General features: G+C 40.7%; 3 protein-coding genes and 1 long non-coding RNA gene across 7 annotated transcripts in view; 2 read left to right on the forward strand and 2 right to left on the reverse strand.

The window, feature by feature from the left end:
• The window catches only part of LOC141761228 (uncharacterized), a 3,908-nt gene extending 1,809 nt beyond the window's left edge, over nucleotides 1–2,099 (reverse strand). The window contains exons 1-2 of the mRNA XM_074624557.1: nucleotides 1,563–2,099; nucleotides 337–734 (exon numbers count right to left, since the gene is read on the reverse strand). Coding sequence (XP_074480658.1) covers nucleotides 337–663 — 327 coding nt within the window. The 5' untranslated portion in view covers nucleotides 664–734; nucleotides 1,563–2,099. The remainder of the gene's footprint in view (nucleotides 1–336; nucleotides 735–1,562) is intronic.
• The window catches only part of LOC141761359 (uncharacterized), a 13,942-nt gene extending 6,993 nt beyond the window's left edge, over nucleotides 1–6,949 (forward strand). Inside the window, exon 3 of the long non-coding RNA XR_012592553.1 lies at nucleotides 6,736–6,949. This is a non-coding gene — a long non-coding RNA (uncharacterized LOC141761359). The remainder of the gene's footprint in view (nucleotides 1–6,735) is intronic.
• Nucleotides 2,386–18,066, reverse strand: tec (tec protein tyrosine kinase). Of its 4 annotated transcripts, none has more exons than XM_074624704.1 (19): nucleotides 17,794–17,940; nucleotides 15,665–15,869; nucleotides 15,379–15,441; nucleotides 14,847–14,951; nucleotides 13,172–13,253; nucleotides 11,945–12,073; nucleotides 11,108–11,160; nucleotides 10,799–10,992; nucleotides 9,583–9,648; nucleotides 9,161–9,215; nucleotides 8,724–8,806; nucleotides 7,408–7,541; nucleotides 7,247–7,321; nucleotides 6,961–7,132; nucleotides 5,854–6,070; nucleotides 5,129–5,193; nucleotides 4,914–5,032; nucleotides 4,634–4,791; nucleotides 2,386–3,725 (listed from the first exon to the last, which is right to left on the reverse strand). In XM_074624704.1, exons 2-19 carry the CDS (start codon nucleotides 15,800–15,802, stop codon nucleotides 3,642–3,644), a joined length of 1,992 nt encoding a protein of 663 aa, XP_074480805.1. In that variant the 5' UTR covers nucleotides 15,803–15,869; nucleotides 17,794–17,940; the 3' UTR covers nucleotides 2,386–3,641. The 4 variants fall into 4 exon arrangements, with proteins under 4 accessions (XP_074480805.1, XP_074480803.1, XP_074480807.1 ...); XM_074624702.1 differs by having other exon boundaries at nucleotides 10,799–10,995; XM_074624706.1 differs by lacking the exon at nucleotides 15,379–15,441 and having other exon boundaries at nucleotides 17,794–18,066.
• Nucleotides 17,275–22,985, forward strand: part of txk (TXK tyrosine kinase) — a 14,846-nt gene continuing 9,135 nt past the window's right edge. Inside the window, exons 1-2 of the mRNA XM_074624707.1 lie at nucleotides 17,275–17,400; nucleotides 20,655–20,827. Of these exons, the coding sequence (XP_074480808.1) occupies nucleotides 20,815–20,827 (13 nt within the window). The 5' untranslated portion in view covers nucleotides 17,275–17,400; nucleotides 20,655–20,814. The remainder of the gene's footprint in view (nucleotides 17,401–20,654; nucleotides 20,828–22,985) is intronic.

The following is a 22,985-nucleotide window of genomic DNA, read 5'->3' on the forward strand; positions in this document are numbered from 1 at the left end:
TAGTTATAATAGTAAGTATATCTATAATACTCTTAATGTTCAACACAGGCCATTCCAGTAGAGACATTGACAATAGAATATAAATAATTTAGTTTTACTCTTATACGGTTCTTTGTAGGCGGACGTTTTACTGGCGTCCGGTAGTCGCTTTCAGTCCAAAATGGCGAAGGCGTAGCTCTGCTGCTGGGAGCTGATGTTACAACAAACTATTGACTTTCACTTCTTAGCAATATGCGTTCTTTGGTTAAAGTCTAAGTTACTGATGTAGGCAGAGTAGCACAACAGAGTAACATCAAATATACAGTAAAAATGCCGTTATGACTAAGAAGAACACACCTGTGGTTCTATCTTCCAGTTGTTTCGGGGTCTCCCTCCTAACCCCCCTCTGTACTTGTACGCAGAAAACACTGGAATCTTGTTCTGGGTGTCGTAGAGCGTCACGAACCGTCTCTCGTTCTCAAAAGTCTGGCAAATGGGTTTGTAGCGATTCTGGTTCAGGATCCGCCCGCCCTCCAAGATGCCTGGGACCTGCGGCGGAGTTTCCTCGAGGAGAAACTGGTCGCAGTCCGACACCGACTTCACTACTTCAGTTACTGTGGGAATGATGGACGGGAAGAGGAAGGCGGCGAGGGGGAGGAGGTATCTCGTCTTCGGTGACGTCATCGTCAAACACGGATGTTGTAATTCCAACGTTTGGTCACTACCGAAATTTGCTCCAAAGCCCGGCGTTCCTCCTGGGGGCACGAGAATGGAATGTTCAAATGGAATGTTCAACATCTAGCATAGCAACAGTAACCAAGGAGGGCGGGGCTTAGCTAACAGTCAGTTACTTCTTAGTATCAAGATGAATGATTCACAGACTAAACATCCTCCCACGGTAGTTAAACTGTGGTTACATTTAACAGACTAATTCATCTAATGCAGGGAAAACATTATAAAGTACATCAAATCAAATCAGTTCTTCATGAGGGTGCTAGAAATAGATACCAAAACTGATAATAACAATAAGCCAAATAAACATTTTTAAATGGTTGATCTAATGCTGCGTCTATTTTCTTTTACTTTTAGAAAGTTGACAGTAATAAACAAGTGAAATATCTGTGTGTGTATGTTTTGTATATTTATTTTGGTATGAGTTTACTTCAAATATGTCAAAATATATGCTTGGGAGTTATGATATTTATGATGATATGTATGATACTAAAAAATTCAAGGAAGCCAACATCTCGGAGTAAAATCAATTTTTTTTCTTCTTTTTAAAAAAACATTATTTATGGAGAATTTTTAAAATATGTTTAGAAATAAAGCTGTCAAGACTCAGATCATGACTGTAGCATTTTGACAGGAACAAATATATTAATAATCAATGATTAAAAAAAATAATTAAGAAGCCCATTATATTTAATCACACTGTAAAAAAAACATTTATTTCATGTAAATATAAAAATTACAGCTATGCTTCTGCTAAATGAATACTTTCAATGTCAAATGTGAGGAAAAATCTCCTAAAATTAATAGAAATGACATATAAACAGGGGAATGAACTCCAAAGAAGAACTTACCACCTCATGGACCGGCTTCCCAGAAGTCATCTAAACGGTTTCTTGGTGTTTCTACTGCAGTGGAAACCAGACGGACTTCCTCAAATATCAAACAAGCTTGTGGAGGAAGTCTAAATTATAGTGTTCATTCAGCAGTTTAGAACAATGGAGAAGAGGATGTGCTAACTTTCACTCATGCATTCGTCTTAATGAACCTTTACGTATCCAGATGCTCAGTTCACTTCAAACTGACTTAAGATACTCCGAAAATTCACGAAGGGATTGCCCGAATTTTGCGGTTGCAAATAAGACACAAAAAAATTGTGTAATTCTCAAAGTATCCACAAAGGGTGAAACGCACCCGTAACTGCGCTGCCAAGCAAACAGCGTCTCTGTGCTCTTGTGCTATTTGCATGTATTTTAATACGTAATATGCAGACATTTGGTGCCAAATTGGCCCCTTGTGACAAAAACAGTCCAATTCACAAAGATCGGCACTAATAGCTACACGCCGTTACGGTGAAATTATTAGTGTCTTCAGAGAGTTGGTGGTAACTGAAGCGCCAAGACTTTCCTCCCGCTTCAAATCATGCCATCTACTTTTAATTAAGGATGCATCAATCCGACTTTTTCAGTCCCGATGCTGATAGCGATACCTGGGCTTCGGGTATCGGCTGATACCGAGTACCGATCCAATACCAGTGTTTAATTAATAAGCTGTATTACTCACTGTGTGGAAGTGACTGGGATCATTCTGTTATGTGTAAGACAACATCAGACTTGACTTAAACATCACTTTCCTAACTTTGTAAAGCAAAAAGTGACCAATAAATACAGAAATGTATTTTTATTTAATTGTTCTTTATTATTAAAATGATAAATCATGCACCAGCAACTTGGTAACAAAATCCTCAAAATTTGCAGGAATTATAATTCAAGTGTAAACCTTTTTTATTGCAGCGACAAATTAGTCAAAACTTAAACGGAAATTAAAATAGCAGTGAATAACAGATATAGTATTTAAACATAGAATTGAGTTGAATGGATCGACCCCATTGATTCAGTATCGGCCTGATATCCGATCCGATAAATATTTTACCTCTTGCTTTTGTCCCGAGTATCGCTCATGTTTTTGAATTTCCTCAACTTGGAAAGCACTTTGTGCTTATAGCTTGAAAAGTGCTCCATAAATACAAATTATTATTATTATACAGTCTGAAGGTATGCGTTTGAAAACACCAACAGCACTGACGGACTGGGATATTAAATCCCAAATATGATTCCTCTCTGTCGTGTTTAAATATGAAAATATGAGTTGGACTCAAAAGCTGCGAAACTTTATCGGCGTGACTTGGACCTTGTGACGGTTGCAAATGATGCACATTAATTCATGGTGACAACAGCGGCAGCAGCAACCCATTCTTTGTGAATTCAGCCCTCAGACACTTTATATAGCAAATCTAAGATGGTGCAGTACTATTAATATTCATGTGCTGGATGTAACTGAAGTTACATATAAGAAGATTTGCACTGCGGCTAAATTAGTCATTGGACTAAAGTGGAATGAAACAAAGAAACGAGTCACAACCGAGTCCTTTCTGGAAGGAAAATGAAGCTTGATATTGTGTGTTGTTCTACGTTTGTTAGCTGACACCGTTCTCTTTAACACTGACAGATCTCTGACTAAAAGACTTCATGTTTGACTGGGAGGAAACGAAGCAGCGAGGCGGATCCACAGAAACATTTGTTTGAAAAGTACTGAGCTGATGTGTCCATCAGTTCATGTTCAGTTGTCGTCCTAAAACGAATCCAACATGTTGTGGACGCAGCTTCAGTTTAAGGTCTGGGTTGTGAGCCGTACCGGTGACTTGGTTGGATAAACAAACGTGATTGGTGGATGATGATTGGTCCATCCTCTCCATCTGATTGGTCAGTTCCAGACACCGTAATCACCATTACAGCATGTTGTCCATATAGTCATCGTGGTGTACTTTAGATGATAACTGCCGTAACACCCTGAGGAATGGCAGGTTACCACGGAGCGGGAGCTAGGGGCCAACATGACGTGGGGATGGTGGAAGCACCTGATTGGTTATTTGATCAGTTTGGGGGAGGAGTGTCACCCTCCAGGGCGTCGTAGATCATGAGGCAGAGCATAGAGAACGACGGACGCTCATCTGGTCTCTGGAACAGAGAAGAAAAACCATAAATTCAGATGTAATTATTTCAAGCGGTCCCTGAACGCAACCGTTTATAAATGCAGCAGAGGAGGAACATTTTGCATTTATTGCATTTATGTGAAACTATCGAACAATTTTCTTATTGCTACTTATGAAGTGTCTATCGCGCGGTATAAATTTTGAATTTTATCGTGATAAATTTCTGAAATGAAAAATTGTGATACATTTTCCTAAAATGAAACATTTTATTGTGAAAAAGATTCTGAAATGAAACATTTTATTGTGAAAAAAATTCTGAAATGAAACATTTTATTGTGAAAAAAATTCTGAAATGAAACATTTTATTGTGGAAAATTTCTGAAGTGGAACATTTTGTTATGAAAAAAATTCTGAAATGAAACATTTACTGTGGAAAAATGTCTGAAATTAAACATTTTATTGTGATAAATTTTCTGAAATTGAATATTTTATTGTGATAGATTTTCTGAAATTAAATATTCTATTGTGAAAAAAAATCTGAAATGAAAAATTTTATCGTAATAAATTTTCTTAAATAATTTTTTTTGCGTAATTTATCACGATAAAATGTTTCATTTCAGATTTTCTTTCAAAATAAATGTTTCATTTCAGAAAATTTATTACGCAAAAAAAATTATTTTAGAAATGAAACATTTTATTGTGAAAAAAATCTGAAATTAAACATTTTATCGTGATAAATTTTCTGAAATAATTTTTTTTGCGAAATAAATTTTCTGAAATTAAACATTTTATCGTGATAAATGTTATTATATAATATATAATAATTATTAAATTGTGTTTGGGTACCATACTTACTACGGTATTATATACGGTACTTCATCCAGTATGTTTAGAATAAAAACACAGAAACACATTGCTTCTCACGGCTCTCACCTCGTGCCAACTGAGCTCCATGATGTCATAGATGGCGGGCGTGGCCAGTTTGGGCCTGTAGAGGCGGAGACCCTTGGTTACCAAGGTAACCACCTCGTGGTTCTGACTCTGTTCGAACGGCATGCGACCCTCGGTGAAAACCTCCCACATCAACACACCTGGACACACAAACGGTGGAGCTTTATTGTAATTAATAAATGGTCAAATATATTTTTAAAAAAGAGGCTGCTTGGATGTGATGTGTATACTTGATGATTTATTGACGTTAAAGTGTGCGTACCGTAGGACCAGACGTCTGATTTGCTGCTGTATTTGCAGAAGTTAAAGACTTCGGGAGGCGACCACTTCACTGGAAACTTGGCACCTGATGAGCTGGTGTACTGGTCGTCTAACACGTATCTACGAAACACACATTTAAATGGGACAGGAAGTGCAAACCTTGTTTTAGGTCACTCTAAAAAGAGGACGGATGAATAAACAATAATAAATTTGTACCTGGTCATGCCAAAGTCAGACACCTTCACCACCAGAGAGTCGTTCACCAGACAGTTCCTGGCCGCCTGCAGAGGAACACAAACAGTCATATTAGAAACCTCATATTATAGTAGTAGTATGTACTGATAAGGCCAAAATGTAGCATGTAGTATGCAAACAAAAGCAAAATCTACAGTAAAAATACCTCAAACCAGTCTACCTCGCCTGCTGTATTCTACAATGCAAAGCGATGGACCGGTACAGGCTATGTTTACAACAACAACAACAGCAAAAACAACTAGTTTTTTGACATTTTTTGTAGCTATTTCATCACTAAATTCACTTCTGAACGTTTTTGAGGCGAGAAATCAACTGTGTAGATTTTAAATATTGACAGTTTTTGAGTAGTTCGCTCGCCAGCCGGCCAGTGACGCTCACAGGCCGGCTACAGAGCAGCAGAGTGGCGAGGAAAGAGGTATGAGAAACCTGCCGAGACAACATTTACTCTAATATCTGGAGGGAGATCAGTCCACTGTTTTGAATTGATTGCGTTGTGTTTTAGGACGGGACACGGTTTGTTAACGAGTTCTACGAGGAGTCAAAGCAGCTGTGAAAACCAGCCACAGTGTAGTTTATTAATCAGATTCTGGGATAAGAAGTTCCTGTGGTGTAAAAGTGTCAATAGAAACCAGTCAGGATGAAAACCCAGAACCCTGAACTGTAATATGAGAGCGTCCTGCAGTTACCAGGTCTCTGTGGATGAAGCCGTTGGCCTCCAGGTGCTCCATGCCCTCGCAGACGTCCAGGCAGATGCTCAGCAAGGACCCCAGGCTGAAGCTGCCCCGCCGCTGCCTGAGGAAGTTCAGCAGGCAGCCGTGCTCCATGAACTCCGTGACGATGTAGATGGGCTTCTGCTGGCTGCAGACTCCGTACAGCTGCACCAGCTTAGGGTGAGACAGTCTCCTGGAGAAAACACACACACGTTATAGACAGGGAGGCGATGGACAGGTAGAAGTTCACTCTGATGGATGAGTTTTAATGAACACAGCCGCCACATAATGACCTGCATTTAACTTGCTGAAACCTGAAGCGTATCACTCTTTAGTCTATTTTCTTTCATCTTGCTTTAGTTTTTATTTACAGCTGCCTCACGGAGCCAAACTACATTTTTTCGTGACGCCTAGTCTCTCGCATCGCAACGCCACGCCACCAAAATGCATTGCGCGGCTGCTTACATAGACAATGAATGGGGGGCGTGGAAAGCACGGAGCCTGTGGACACACACCATGAGAATCAAATGGTAAGTTAATGAATACTTGTTTACTAGTAAAACTTCTGAACCTCCTGAACAACTATTTAAAACTAGTTGTTACAAACTGAAGCGTAGACCAGACCGGCCGAGCTCCCTTTCGGGGGAAAGGATCACGCACACATCTTTGCTATTGGTTGAGGCTGCGACTTCGCTGGTCAAAGTTTACCAATGTTCAACTCACAAGATGTGAATTTACTTCACCCCTTTGCTCGTACAGAATGGAAGTTAACAGGAGGCAAATATTCGCCAGAGTTAATTTTTCCCGTGCCCTTACATTGAGGAAATGTGTCTTTGACATGAATGTGATTTCTGTCAGTTACAGGCCGCCGTAGTTCAGAGGACGGGAGGATCATTGCATGTTGTTGCAGTTCCCACTAGTCTCCACTAGATGGCAACAGATGTCAAAGGTAGATATGCCACTTGGGGTCATTGTCTTTTAATGCAGAGACTAATCTCTAGGCGTATATGTGTGTATAACCTTCTCCACCTTTATTATCCTTTCAGAACACCATAAACCTGATCCTCCATCCTCCCTCCTTACATCATGACTTTAGCCTCCTCGATGAAGTCCTCCTCGTACATGGCTCCCTCTCTGATGGCCTTGATGGCGACTCGGTGCCGAGCCCTCCACTTGCCGAGCCTCACCAGACCGAACTGACCGCTGCCCAGCTCCTTCATGAAGGTCAGCTCGCTGGGGTTGATCTCCCACTTCTCTGGAGGGAACGAGGGAGGGAGGGAGGGAAGGAGGGAGGGAACGAGAAGGTAAGAAAAAGACAGAGAGGTGCGTTCACGGATAAATAAACGTTCACAAAGTGAGCGGGACTCACCGTAACTGAAGCCGGCGGTGGACGGAGCAGACTTGTCCTGTTTCCCTACAGGGTACCTCAACCTGGCAACGAGACCTGAGATGTAGACGAATTAGATTTATTTTACATAACTGGAGACAACACTTTCTTTTTCTACTCCTCGTAGATCATTTGTTGTTTACCTGCTGCGTTGTGTTTGTGGTACTCGATGAGGTCGGGGATGGAGCTGAACAGGTGCTTCTCAGCCAGGTAGAACTGTTGAGGCGAGCCTTGTGTCTCCTTGATGTGGTAATGTTTGATAGCTGCTACCCCGTCTCTACAAACACACAACAACAACAACAGCTGAATTTAATTGAATTCAATGGCAGAAAAAGGCGTATTTGAGGATGTGGAGAGCATCTATAGTCCATTTATTACAAACTTAAATATTCTTTACTGTACTTTTTGCAAATCTTGTTGCTGTGTTTCAGCTTTATTTTTTGTTCCAGGCAGCCATTGGTTCCCATTCATTTCTGTACAGTTAAAGTTAAGATTTTCCTTAAAGTCCGTGTTAAGGTTTCTTTAAAATGTTCACTTAAGTATTTAAGGTTTTCTCCTCATCTTGGTCTTGTACTTAAAGGTCCCATATCGTGCTCATTTCCAGGTTCATACTTGTATTCTATGTTTCTGCTAGAACATGTTTACATGCTGTAATGTTAAAAAAACAACTTTATTTTCCTCACACCGTCTGTTTGAAGATACCTGTATTCACCCCTCTGTCTGAAACGCTCCGTTTTAGTGCATTTCAACGGAATTGCGTTGCTAGGCAACAGCTTGGTTCCATGTTTACTTTCTGTCAGCTGATGTTTTTCACATACACTGCAACAGGTAAACAAACTGGGACACATTTAGAATGTTTACGTTTAAAACCGTGTGATGATCTATAAAATTGTATATTTGTGACATCACAAATTGACAGAAATCCTAACGGCTTGTTTCAAACGCACAGTTTCTGAATACGGGCTGTGTGTATTTCTCCGTATATTGAGAGTTTTGATAGTTTTACAGTATTTATATATAGAACTTAAACCTGCTTTATAATATATAAAACATGAAAATCTGACTTTTTACAATATGGGACCTTTAAGGAATTCCTTAAACCATTGTACAAAAGACCTTAGCAACCATAGTAAGGGAAAAAAAACGTAAGGTACCTCTGACTCTCTCTTAACCGCAACCTGGCCGAGTTTATGAGCAATTGATTTTACACTTAATTGAGACATCCGTGCTTCAAAGCCGTCATTTTAAAGTCAATTACGTCAATTACGTCAATTAAATACGACGTGTTGCGCCTCTTTAATACGTCACAAGTGGAGAAAAGACTTCAGCAAAGGGTACACCTGTGCCTCCTCCTCCTCCTCCCTCCTCGAGATGCATTTTAGGAATGGAGACATCCTTCAAGATGGAGACGAGGAGGCACAAAGCAGAGAAATGAGAAGATTGGACGGAGTGTGTTTACCCTGCAGCAGACTTGGCGTAGAGAGAGACGGTGTAGGCTCCTGGAGTGCTGGAGTCTCTGACGATGAAGGATCCTTCTTTGTCCTGCGGGGACACAGAGACACAACATTAATATGCATGTCCTTTTTAAGCTGTGATTGTGATTTTAAGTTTTTTATTAGAGTGTTAACTGGTAAAGAGGGAGGAGGTGGACGCAACAAAGGTCCTCGGCCAGACTTAGACCTTTTACCTCGACGTCACCAGAGTACTCTTTCTGAACCTTCTCAGCAGCTTCGTTTTGGATAGTTTTGCATCATAAGAGGACGTAAATAAAACATTAGAGGTGCAGTGTGTCCTGTGACAAGTAGAGGGAGTCAAAGAGCGATTAAAGGAAGACAGAAACAATGAAGAACACAGGGAGGGAATGAAGTGTTAAAGAAGTAATTATACGTTATTCACCTCTTTCCTCAGCAGCTCCTCTGCCTGGTTCCTGTTGACTTGTTTACTGTACCAACTGGAACAAACAAATAAATAAACATCACAATAAAATATCTTAAAGAATATGATCTGTTTTTATTGTAATGAAACTTTATTCTATCCTATGGGCTGTGAGAAATTATAAATCTGCAGAACAGAATCACCAATCTGTGAGCAAAATACAGGAAAACTACATGTCTTTGAAGAAATATGGTACGTTTGTGCTATAAAAATGCAAATTATATGTAACTTATTGGTAATTTGACATGCCCTACGTCTGCAGAAAGTGTGCTTGAGACCCCTTGTAGATTTGGATAACCCATAAACTCTGTGAGTAAACAGCTGTTATACATCAACTGTAGAAGTACTGTAACGTTATCGTAATGAATGATTAACAAACTCACACAAACTGCACCAGGTTTCCGGATGTCTTCTCTGTTATATAGTTACTTGGGATGTAGCCTTCCTCGCTGTGAAACACAAACACACACCGAGGAGACCGAGGTTAGGATGTCAGAACACACCGGCAATCATTCATCCATCCAACAGTTGGAAATTGGAAAGTTAATATTTCCAACAATTTTCAAACCAGAGAAATCTGTAATTTTAATCAAGGTAATCATTCGGTGGCCTGTCGATGACGTCATATCCTCTCTGTGAATGCGGCAGCGTTGTGGCTGTCAGCCAGAAACTGTCATAAATTGTTTTTTATCCAGTTTTAAGCCACATTTTTACAACACTTTTTTAGATCTTTGTGGTTTTAACTCCGTCACGGATGAAGGATTTTAGTCATCGCACGTCTGGATCTAAAGGTCCTGACACATCGAACCGACAGTCGGCCGTCGGTGAGCGTCTCTCGGCCTAGTTTCTGTCCTGCACCGTCGGCTTTAGTCGGCCCGTGGTGGAGTTTTTTCAGACGATTCAGCATGTTGAACTGGCGGCGGAGCTCGTCAGTGAGAGAAATCACTCTGATTGGCTGTTCAGCTTAAACGAATCAGAGCATGAGAACAGAAACGGACGTGAGGAAAAGAATGTCAAGACAATTTTTCATCTTCATTTCATCTGATCGTTCCAATACACGGATATTTTCACAGCGACATGAACATCTGGAGTGAAGTGGTGAGTGAGAGTGAGACGCCGCTTTTTACATGTACGTATCATAACAACGGCTTATATATCCGCCGTCCTCCGTCTTCTGGTTTTACCTTTTTGAATTCTGCTGGTGTGGAGAGTTATTTCCTCTCACACAGACGCAGAACGTACGTGCTAACTGGCCGTCGGCTGTCGACTTTGCGGTGTGTTCGAGTGCAACTTTTTGGCCAAGACAAAGGCGACGTGAGGCCTTCATCGCCGCTAGTTGTCTGATGTCGGTTCGGCAAAACGCGAGTAAAGAGCGAACGCTGCTCACGATTGCAGCTTACGAATGCAGCTGAATTGGAGCGGTTGAAATCTGGACACAGTGGCGAGCGCAGCGCAAATCCCTTTCTGTGTGAAAGGCCCAATGAAGACAACAACTCCCATGATCCCACGCTACTTCACCACGTCACCAAACTCCGTCTTCTGTTACCGTTTTGATTGAGAGAATGAAAACAACGTTATATGATTTGTTTGCACACTCACCTGTACTTGTTGCGTGCTTTGTACCAGTTGACGTCACATTTATCCAGGATGACGTACTCGTCTCCTTTGACCAGACTGAGGTCGTGCGGCTCGGTGCCTGGGTGGTCGAACAGCGCCACCACCACCTCCTCTTCCACCTCCTCATCGTTGTCACCCTCAGCGGCTGGAGGGAGGGGAGGAGCGGGCCGCCGCTGCTGCTGGACGAGGAAGAACGACGGAATACTTAATAAGTTCTGACCGTGAATGATGTGTTAATGAGTGTGAGTGTGTGTGTGTGTGTGTGTGTGTGTGTGTGTGGTTAGCAGTTACCCTCTCGTTGTTGCGCTCCTCTCCAGGAATCGGGGGGAGAGGTTTTCTGGAAACTACAAAAGAGGAACAGAAACAATAAACCAAGCAGAACGTCTGAACAGTTTCTTTTTCAGTATTAATAATCATCTCTGCTGTTGTCTGATTACTGCGACCTCTGACCTCTGACCTCTCACTGCTGACGATCAATAACAAGCTCATTGTGCTACAAGTCGTCTATAAGTCATCAATGTGATTTTTTATTTTGCACTCAGTGAATTAAAAAAATATGCATGTTAAAGAGCCAACAAGTAGTATTTTATACTTCAAGTACTGCACCGTGCTTCATGCCTGAACAGGTTTGGTGAGCTTTACTTTATGCGGTTGTACTTATGTTGCACTTTTTAACCACGTTTATCTGATTGTTAGAATATCTGGTTACTTACTATAAATATACTACACTGTAATAGAACCGTACTAAACTATAAATAGTTTACATTCAAAGCACAAGGTGAGTTAATGTAGCTTTAACTGTCAAAAAGTATATATAAACTAGTCCCTAAAGACCCCTAAAATACTCTTTAAACTTTAATTAGAGGCACAAAATGAAATTTCACTGCACCCAAATTACTAAAAGTACTTAAAGTGCTTATGATACTTAAATTGACTTATCCAAAGTGTCTATGTGAAGCTCAAGAACCGAAACTACGAGCTAAAAACAACATAAAAAATGTCACTTGTGGTATTTTTACAGTATTATTACAGTTGTGTTGTTGTTTTTATGACGTAAAACATTCTGAAAACTTGTAACACTAGTAGCGTTAACTTTGGTTACGTAAGGTTTACATAAGTCTTTCTTACTGTCTCCAAACAGGTTGTACTCCTCGCAGCCCGGAGCCAGTTTTTCCGCCTGGCGACAGCAGAGCCACGCCCCTTCCTGCCAGAACTGAGGGTGAAACTTGGCCGAGACCACAGGGTTGTCTTTGATCTCTGCAGACAAAGAAAGAACGTTTTTTGTGATTCAGGTTGTGTGTGCCTGAGAGAGAGAACAGGAGTCTGTTTCCTGGATTAATCATTTCATCAGGAACACTTAAAAGAATCTCTCATGTGAACTAAAGCTGAAATATTTCCATGTTGACCACAGAAAAGGTTTTAAACTCAACTACTTACTGACTTTAATACGCAAATGGTAAGAATTTAGTGTTTTCTATTCTACCCAAATGTCACGACAATCATTTTTTAGCTACTTGGGAGCAGCAGAAACACACCGTTAACTCGGGACGCACCGATACCAATACCAGTGTCACGGCAGCGTGACGTTAACCTCTCGTCACCATCTTTCGGGTCCTATTGCACGCGCTCACGCTCCACCTCCAGGACGGTGCTGGGCCGGGATCCCACCTCAGCCGGTGAGCGCCGGCCCTCACTTTCATTGCGCCACAGGGTTTTGCTTGCACCCTCTGACTCGTTAGACTCCTTGGTCCGTGTTTCAAGACGGGTCGGGTGGGTTGCCGACATCGCCGCAGACCACTGGCACCTTTTACGTGGGCCGAGCCCCGATCTGGTGGCACGACGCGGTTGGGGCGCACTAAGGACAGTCCGCTCCGGTGAAACTTTGGCCACGGCCCCAGGGAAGCACCTTCGACTCAGAGAATGATGGGATTGTTGAAGTAAATTGCACTGTGGGTTTAAAATTAGATTAAATCTAAGTTCTTTCTGTTGTCAGTAAACTAAATGTCCAAAAACTATATAGTCACTAAACCAAGGCGTGGCATCTTACTGTATTCCTTTAGACTTTACAGCATCACCTGACCTCGTTCCACCTGTCTGACCGCCGTGTCTCAGGTGAATCGTCACATACAGAAACACGTGAGTGGGCGGTGGAAACAGCGGGGGCTGCTGGGAACTTTACCCCAAGTGTGAAAAACAGTTTCAGATGTGTGGTTTTAAAAGTGTGAAAACATCTTTTGCAAACAGCTCAAACAATATAAACTGCGAGTGTGATATCTGTCACCCTCACACCTGTACACGCTCCTTTGCTGTTTTCATCAATAGAGTACAGTAGAGTAGAGTAGAATAGAGACTGACCCTCTTTGAGGCTCTGCACCCAGAGACTTCTGCTGTCGTGACTCGGAGCGAATACGTAGAGCGTGTTGGTATCGTGCACCACCTGGAAACAAATACAAACTGGTTAAGAAATGCAATGTGAGTACGTAGATTACACTTAATACCGAACTTTCAGCAAGATTGAGAGAACTCTTATCTGCTGATGAAGGCCATGAGATTTGGCTGAAAGCTCCTGTGGACCAACTGATAAAAATGGGCAAAAAACTCGAGCAGATTCAGCGTGAGTTGCACTTTCCGAGGATATCGTTATCTCAAATACAAGTCCATAAAATCTGCTTAGAAATCAAAGCAAAAAAAGTTGCGCTTCATAACTGCAGAACTTGCTTGAGAATTATTACATTTTAAAGTTTACTTCAGTATCAAAGCAATCCAGTGATAGTTGTCAGTACATGCATGGGTGCACTGCAAACAGGAGCTGCTAATAATTAATTCGGCATACTTTTAATGGGGCCAATTTACTAAAGCATCATGGGAATTGTAGTTCCAAAACATACAGCATGAGGATGCTCCTTATAACTGCAGAACTTGCTTGAGAATATTACATTTTTAAAGTTTACTTCAGTATCAAAGCAATCCAGTGATAGTTGTCTGCACATCTATGGGTGCACTGCAAACAGGAGCTGCTAAAGGTTAATTCGGCATACTTTTAATGAGGCCAATTTGCTAAAGCATCATGGGACCTGTAGTTCCAAAACGCAGAGCATGAGGATGCTCCTTATAACTGCAGAACTTGCGTGAGAATTATTACATTTTTAAAGTTTACGTCAGTATTAAAGTAATCCAGTGATAGTTGGCTGTACATCCATGGGTGCACTCCAAATATAAGCTGCTAATAGCTAAATCGGCATACTTTTAATGGTGCCAATTTACTAAAGCATCATGGGAGTTGTAGTTCTAACTGCAGAACTTGCTTGAGAATCATCACGTTTTTAAGATTTCTTCAGTATCAAAGCAATCCAGTGATAGTTGTCTGCACATCCATTGGTGCACTGCAGGAAGGGGCTGCTAATTGCTAATTTGGCATACTTTTAATGGTGCCAATTTACTAAAGCATCATGGGAACTGTAGTTCCAAAATGCAGAGCGTGATTATCCATTAAGTAGAAGACACATAGGAAAAGGACGCTCCTCATAACTGCAGAACTTGCATGAGAATTATTAAATTTTTAAAGTTTACTTCAGTATCAAAGTAATCCAGTGATAGTTGTCTGAACATGCATGGGTGCACTGCAAACAGGAGCTGCTAATAGCTAACTCGGCATACTCTTAATGGTGCAGAGCGTGATTATCGGTTAAGTAGAGGACACATAATAATAGTAGTAAGAGTGAAGGGTGTTGTCTTGATTTCGCACACAGTTTATTTGGAGGTCAAACTGAAACTTAGCACTCCTGAGATGTAGGTCAAATTGGAAGCAGGAAATGGGTGTGTAATCTGTAAACTGTAATGGATGTTGTGTAATAGTTTTACTGTTAACTTTTGTTTCACATTCCAAATAACTGGTTTGTTTCCAACATGCGATTTGACTGGAGTTTCTTGGCCCATCTGACATCTTCTTACTGATTAATACAGGTAGAAATAAAGCTGTAATAAACTAGAATTATCCTTTAAAGTAACAGTGTACTTGTTGTGTTTGTACCTGAAAGGGGTATTTGTTCTGGCAGGGGATGATTCCTCCTCCGTTCTTGACGATCTCGGCACATCTGATGCTGCTCAGCTCGATCGATCCTCTCCTGAACTTCTTCTGTTGATGGAAACGGAAGCTTTTTATTTTTTTTTTTTAATATAAGAAATCAACTACACACTGAAACAGTTGTCGGAAACTAAAAAAAAAACTTGTTTTAATCTTTCGTGTTCTGAGGGGTAAAATTACTGTTTTTGTGAATGGTGGCTTTAAAGACGTCAGAAAGGGTTGTCTGATGGCGAGGTGAAGCGGTGAAAATATTCTAAATACCTACAATTTCCTCGCCGTCAGACAGCCCTTTCCTACGTTATGTCGTTCTCTTCAAAAGCCACCAGACTCCATTCATAAAAACAGTCATTTTACCAAGCAGGACGATTAAAGAAAATCCGAACTAACCCTTTTAGCTATAACCAAACTTAGCACAGATAACTGTGACTAAGCTAGTGAGCAAGTAAACCTTATTGATTAGCTTAATGTGGTAACCTACGTCGGCTGAGTGGGCGTTTCCATTTTTCCAAAACGGAAACGAACGCAGATGGATCTTCTGAATCTGTAATATATTTTTTAATTTCTTTGCAGAGTTAAAAAGCTAATTGATATCTTGAATGTATAATCCGAACAAGAACATTTAATAAAGTTAAACTACAACAAGAGTATTTCTTGGCTGGAAGCAGTGACTTCCAGACAGAGACAGGCTAGCTGTTTCCCCCCGTTTCCAGTCTTTACGCTAAGCTAAGCTAACTGAACTGAAATGTAAACGTAATGAAAGTGACCTCTGCTCTCCCGTCGTAGTACGTCAGCCGGCTCTTGGTGAGGACAAACAGCCTCTCCTTGTAGTTAAGCGGCGACGTCCTCTTCTTCTGCTGCGAGCGCTTGATGAGCGTCTCCTCCAATAGCGGCTCGGCACTCATCCTGGCCCCGCCCACGCCCCTCAGCCCATCGGTGGTCGTCGTCAGAACGCGGCGGGCTGGAGTTGAGCTGAAGAGAGACACACTGTTTTAAATGTTTTATTTCATAGACTGTTTATAAAGATTGCCGACATGACAGCTCCCTAAAAAGTGAAGCCAAAACATCTGGATCGCCCCCTGCTGGCTGGCTGCAGTCTGTTGTTTAGAGACATTTTTAACTCCAGAAACAAACTCCCCTCAGCGCTGTCTTTTAGCATCTTTTAGTTCATTGTTTTGGTTCCCGCTCATGGCTCTCATTGGCATAGTTTACAGCTAAAAATCTCTAAAAACCCACCGAACACTACCTGCCAATCACACAAATACAAAGTAGAAACAAGAGTTTCAGTATTGATACCAAAACAATATTTGTTTTTTATGACATAACTGTAGTTTTTGAGGAACATCAACATGTTTTATTTTTAATTTAAAGGTCCCATATTGTTAAAAGTGATATTTTCATGTCTTTTATATTATAAAGCAGATTTAAGTGCTTTATATAAATACTGTTAAACTATCAAAGTGCTCAATATACGGAGAAAAACACACAGCCCGTATTCAGAAATTGTGAGTTTGAAACAAGCCGTTAGGATTTCTGTCTATTTGTGATGTCACAAATATACAATATTTAGACCATTTCACAGTTTTAAACGTAAACATTCTAAATGTGTCCCAGTTTATTTCCTGTTGCAGTGTATGTGAATAACATCAGCTGACAGGAAGTAAACATTGACCCCAAACTGTTGCCAGGCAACGCAATTCCGTTGCAATGCGCTTAAACGGAGCGTTTCAGACAGAGGGTGAAAACAGGTATATTCCTGCAGACAGTATGAGGAAAATAAAGGTTTTTTTTAACATTACAGCATGTAAACATGTTCTAGTAGAAACACAAAATACAAGTATGAACTTGAAAATGAGCACGATATGGGACCTTTAAAAAAGTAAACAAATTGATCCTCTGTTATGTTGATGGACAACGTAACACTAGAAAACGATTAAATCTAAGTTATGCATGTTTTCTGATGCAGATAAAGATACGTGTATGTTTGTAAACATTGGCAGAGTAAAATACATCTATATTTATTTGGGCAAATTAGTGCTTCAATTATTATTAATTCTGAAGCATTCAAAAACATATGCATGTATAACACAAAGTCTGTGGTGCTGTAGGTGAATATAATAATATTGTAAATGAGAAAACCAAAGTTTTTTCTACAACACAAAGTGCAATTCTGAGGTACTTTACTTGAGTATTTCCATTTACTATTAATGAACACATTAATGCATCAATAATCAAAATACAATAATATGATATACATTATTCTGCATGATGAGTACTTTTACTTTTGGTACTTTAAGTTTATTTTGATGCTAATACTTTTGTACTTTTGCTTAAGTAATATATAGAATGCAGTATTTTTGCACTGTGGTACTTTTACTTGAGTAAAATATCTGAGTACTTCTTCTACTGACTGTTTTTAAATGTGCTCTCTGTGTTTTCCGACAGCCCCTGAACGCAGCAGAAGGAAGCGCATAGTGAACATGGAGCCTTCACCTGCTCTCAGGTGATACTAGTTCATTTCACTGTGATTTACATGATATAAAACATATTTATCTACACAAATATAACCAGAGGATTGTTATCATACATGCATATGTAATTATATAATGTTTTATGATACTTTAAATGGACTTTATGGTGTTTATTTCTCACTATAAGATACATTAATGCATTCATATTACTTTAATAAGTCATAGTTTGTGTTTTAAATGCTGTTTTATGTGTTAAAAGTAGGTTGTTAACAGTGGAGCTGCAGGACATTAGTGGCTGTGAAGTGAAACCTGTTGGTTCGTGGTTTTACTCGACCGACAACCACACAGTTAAAGCTGCAGCTCATTAATCTATTAAACACACTTTAATTATATGAATTATTATAATAATAAAGAGTTTGTCTCACCGTCTGTCTTCATGTCCTGCTGGTTAGTTAGTTAGTGTGCGTTTAGTTTCCAACCATGTTGCTGTGAATCAGAGATCAGAGGAGGGATTCAGGAAATGAGCTGAGAGAGAGAGGGGGGTGGACACACACACACGCACACAACCAGCCTACACACACACACACACACACACACACACACAGAGAGAGAGAGAGGGGGGGTGGACACACACACACGCACACAACCAGCCTACACACACACACACACACACACACACACACAGAGAGAGAGAGAGGGGGGGTGGACACACACACACGCACACAACCAGCCTACACACACACACACACACACAGAGAGAGAGAGGGGGGGGGTGGACACACACACACGCACACAACCAGCCTACACACACACACACACACACAGAGAGAGAGAGAGAGGGGGGGTGGACACACACACACGCACACAACCAGCCTACACACACACACACACACACACACACACACACACAGAGAGAGAGAGGGGGGGTGGACACACACACACGCACACAACCAGCCTACACACACACACACACACACACACACACACACACACACACACACACACACGCACAGAGGAAGAGGTCAGTGTGTGTTTTGAGATCATTGACTTCAGTCAGAGTGGAAACTATTGAATACCTGCTGCAACAATGTTACAGCCTCAACAGTGAAGACAGTGTTTTTGTCTTTTTGAGGACATATTTAGAAAGTGAAGGTTTTTTGGGAATATGAGGACATTTAAAAAAAGAAAATGCAAAGTTTTTGCAAAAGAGGATGTTTTTTGTAAATTGGGGAGAGTTTGTGAAAGCATAAACATTTTTTTAGGACACTTGCAAAGTTTGAGGTGAGGACATTGTTGGAAAGTGGCGAGCGTTTAAACATCTTTTGGGACACTTGAGGACGTTTTATGAAAAGTAAGGACAGTTTTGAAATGTTTTGAGGACACTTGTGAAGTTTGAGGTTAGGACAATTTTTTTGAAAGCGAGGTCAAATTTGTAAAGTTTTGTAAATTGGGGGAAAACAGGACTTTTTTTGAGGACACTTGCAAAGTTTGAGGTGAGGACATTTTTGGAAAGTGACAAGAGTTTAAAATTTTTTTAGGACATATGGAAATTGAGGATATTTGTGGAAAAGACTAGACTTTTTTGATCAGTTAAGATATTTTTAGAAAGTAGGTTAAAGTTAGGGAATGCATTACGTAAGGGATAATGTACAGCTAGCGAGTCATTGTTGTGAAAGAATCCCTGACAGTGCGATGCCGCACCCTGCCATCAGCCTGAAGGGGATTCTTTCACAACAATGACTCGCTAGCTGAACATTATCCTGCTTATTACACAGCTACTTACTGAAGAAATCAATATTTTGACAGAAAAACGGTCCTCCAGTCAGACATCAGAACTGCGCCCATAGCAACGGTCTGTTATACATAGCAACAGTCTGTTATACATAACAACGGTCTGTTATACATAGCAAGGGTCTTTTATACATAGCAACAGTCTGTTATACATAGCAACGGTCTGTTATACATAGCAAGGGTCTGTTATACATAGCAACAGTCTGTTATACATAGCAACGGTCTGTTATACATAGCAATGGTCTGTTATACATAGCAACGGTCTGTTATACATAGCAACGGTCTGCTATACATAGCAACGGTCTGTTATAGAGAAATTACAGAACGTAGAACGCAATGATTAACCAATCAGAATCGAGTATTCAACACAGCCGTGTAATGATTTATCTTAACGGAGGTCCTCACAAGTATAGAAGTACAAATGTGTGTACTGTGTGTGTTTAAACACTGAAAACCATTTATATGACACCGTTGAGTTTAATCATAAACAGCTGAGCTGTGATGGAACGACGAGCACAGAGCAGGATTATAGCTTTATATTTTACAACACGTGATTTTAAAATGTTTTAACAACAGAACAACTGAACTTAACAGTTTCAATCACACATCACTTGTTTTCAGATCTTTCTGCAGCTGGTTTCAGTTCTTTTCTAAGAAAAATCAGATTACAGAGTAACTTCCTGCGTTCCTGTTGTTATTATTAGAAGCAGCAGCAGCAGCAGTTATTATAGTAATAAAAGTCAGATTAGTGGTGTGGCAGGATTGTTTTGATTTATTGCCTCTTGGTGCGTTCACAGACGCTCGGACATCTGAGTTTCTTATCTGGATTTAAATATCATACAGTAGATTTAGTTTTTTGTGCGTCCCAACGTATTAATCTGTCGTTTTAAGACGTTAAGAGCATCTAAATAATTTGGATTTTGCCAAGCGGAGACATAGGTACGATCCTGTCACACTGTTATCTAGTTGTGATGTCTGCTGTGGACATTTCTCACTCATTTACTAACAAATATAGGAGGTCAAATGTGTCCAATACTTTGATTTATGACCAAAATACTTGCAGAAGTAACGTCACTCCCATCAGCCTCCGCTGCACTTTGCAGACTCTGGTTTTAATAACATCACTGTGAATGTTTGCATTATGAGTCTTTCAGTGCATGTTGGGTGTGTGTGGGTTCTTCCTGGAGTTATTCAGAGAGACGGATGCTTTGTGGTTTCACTCACGTCATTCTTTCACTTCCTCTCTATCTCTTTGTCTTCATCTCTCTCTCCATCTCTCTGACTCTAAACACTGTAAAGAGATTTGTTTTTTTAAATCAAACTTCATCGGTGAGGCTGAAGCAGACAAACACAGACATGAAATAACATCTCTTTTTGTCTTTTTGTCTTCTCTCTTTTGTCCTCTCTTCTTCACCTCTACTTCCTACACCCACCTCTTTGTCTCTCTCTCTTTCTCGTCACCTCTCTCTCTCTCTCTCTTGACTCTGTCGCTCAGCTATTGCAGCGGTTCCCACCTGTGTGGCATCACATCGGCACCGTCGATGCAACCGATCGCAGAGAAATCAACGCTGACTTTAAAAAACCGAAGGCGAGATAGACGAAGAAGAGGAGGGAGAAGAACGAGCTGAAGAAGAAGAAGAGGACGAGACGGAGCCATGATTCAGTCAAGTGAGCACCTTTACCTACAGTATATCTACAGATTAAACTATCTCACGACTTTAACAAACCTTTTTGTAGACAAGTTTGCGTAGAAACGTCTTCCTTTTGAAACAGCTGCAGGATACAGCAAAAACAAAAACTATCTGTTGAGTATGAATGAAACGTTTGAGAAGAATCGTGGTATTTCAGCTCTGTCAGGGTGTGAAAAGTTGGACTAAACTACTGCCAGACTACGGAGAAAGTGTGTGTAAAGCATGCACAGTGAATTTGTGATAAATTAAGAAGAGAAAAATGAACCCTAGTCTGCTGAAATGTCAGTTTATGTTCAGTTTATGTGAAGTAAACAGTAGTCGTGGCAGCGTGAAAGATCCAGATTCAGATCCCCGAAACCTCGACGTTATAAACATCTTTCACTAAACTGTACACAAAGCTGAACCAAGCAACCAAAACTGGAGCTAAAATGTCCTTCAGAGCGTTTAAAACCTTTAAGATCAGGTGATAATAAGAGATCCAATAGTACGATTTTGTTTGAGTCGTTGTTTCAGAAACAGCGACAGACTTTGTCGTGCTTCTATCTACACTTTTGATATGATTTGAATGTTGTGCGTCTGATGTCAGAGAACTGGAACAATGGAGACTGAAAGCTCCACCTGTCTGCAAAGTAGCACCTCTGATCTGCTGAGTTTGTAGAAACGTTTAGCGGCTAAAGTGAAGTTTCAGTTCTGTTTTTTCTAGCTGGCACGAATGGGCCGGTTACCCAGACAGAGATTAGGTCTAATGTGGCTTTTGAAAGTCAAATAAAGCTAGTTCATGTCTCTCATGTGTTCATCAGTAAAATGGAGGCATCTGTTTCTCTTAAAAATACATCTCTGAAAATCTTTGGACAAGATTAACAGAGATTAAAGCCACACTAGCGACTCTGTGAAGCTGTAATTAGTTGTTCCCCAATAGTCAGAAACATTTTCCATTTGTCTGACAGCCGGTTATCCTGAAAACAAACAAAAATACAAACTCTCCCTGCAACAAACAGAAGCACATGGCTAATTACTATGCAGAATGACATCATCCTTCCTGATCTTTTCTCCTACTATGGCAAAGTCATGACCCGCCCTACTCTGCCTCTGATTGACTAGTACTCGTTGCCTTCATTGGTTGGTTGGGTTAGGAATGAGGAGTGAGATTGGTTTACCTGCCAGATGGTTTGTTACACAGAACCACCGGAGACGCCGTCATTGGAAGCCAGGCACTTTAAAAAAAATACATGACATGTGATTGGATGAACCATCTGTCAATCAAACTCTTACCGAAGCCAGTCGGGAGAAGAGCGAAAGCTTCTTTTCCGTGGAGAAAAGCCTTCAGTGCCGTTCTTTGCTTCTTCTTTCAATGAAGAAATACTCTCCAGTTCTGATGGAACTGATGCTATTGTAGCTACGCCAACCTCTTCAGGAGCCGCCGTTATTGTTTAGAACGAACAGTCGCCGAATCAGGACACTGATTGGTCCGTGATCTGGCATGCCGGACACAAACGCATTACTTGAAGCCTGACGAGATGGATTTTCTTGTGATATGTGATCCCACATTTCTCGTGACATTGCGAGAATCCAGCTGCCGTGCAAGTTAAGGATTGGTTTGGGTTAGGGTAAGAATATCAGGGTAAGCCAATCAGAGGCAGAGTAAGGTGGGTCTTTCCTTCGCCGTAGTAGAAAAAAAGGTGAGATGACATCATTCTGCAAAATAATTAGCCATGTGCTTCTGTTCGTTGCAGGGAGAGTGTGTATTTTTTGGAGTAATAGGCCGTCAGAACAATCGCATGACAGCGTACTTTGGCACAGTGGGTCTTTGAGCTAAATGCTAACGCTAGAGTGTCAACATGGTAATGCTAAACGCGTACATGGCTGATGGGAATGTAATTAGTTCTGCAGGTATTTGGTCAGAAACCAAAACACGTTTTGACCTCATGGTGGCGCTAGAGGAAAAGTCAGAGAATCACCAAAGTCAGTAGGATTCATCCTGAAGGAAACATGAACGTCTCTACCAAATTTCAATCCAATCCGTCCATGTTTTTGCTGAGATATTGCCATCTATCGAGTCAAACTGCTAGTTTGGATACAAACGTTTTCAGGAAGTCCAGTTTGAGTAATCTATTACTTTAAAGCAGACTCCTAAA

This window comes from Sebastes fasciatus, chromosome 22, assembly GCF_043250625.1.
Source record: "Sebastes fasciatus isolate fSebFas1 chromosome 22, fSebFas1.pri, whole genome shotgun sequence".
Lineage (NCBI taxonomy): Eukaryota > Metazoa > Chordata > Actinopteri > Perciformes > Sebastidae > Sebastes > Sebastes fasciatus.

Excerpts from the sequence above, each read along its gene's own strand:
- tec (XM_074624702.1), bottom strand. The coding sequence starts at position 15,802 with ATGAGTGCCGAGCCGCTATTGGAGGAGACGCTCATCAAGCGCTCGCAG. Across the intron at positions 15,442-15,664 it reads ACTACGACGGGAGAGCAGAG|ATTCAGAAGATCCATCTGCG; the intron begins GTCACTTTCATT and ends AATATATTACAG. Across the intron at positions 7,322-7,407 it reads CCACAAACACAACGCAGCAG|GTCTCGTTGCCAGGTTGAGG; the intron begins GTAAACAACAAA and ends TCTACATCTCAG.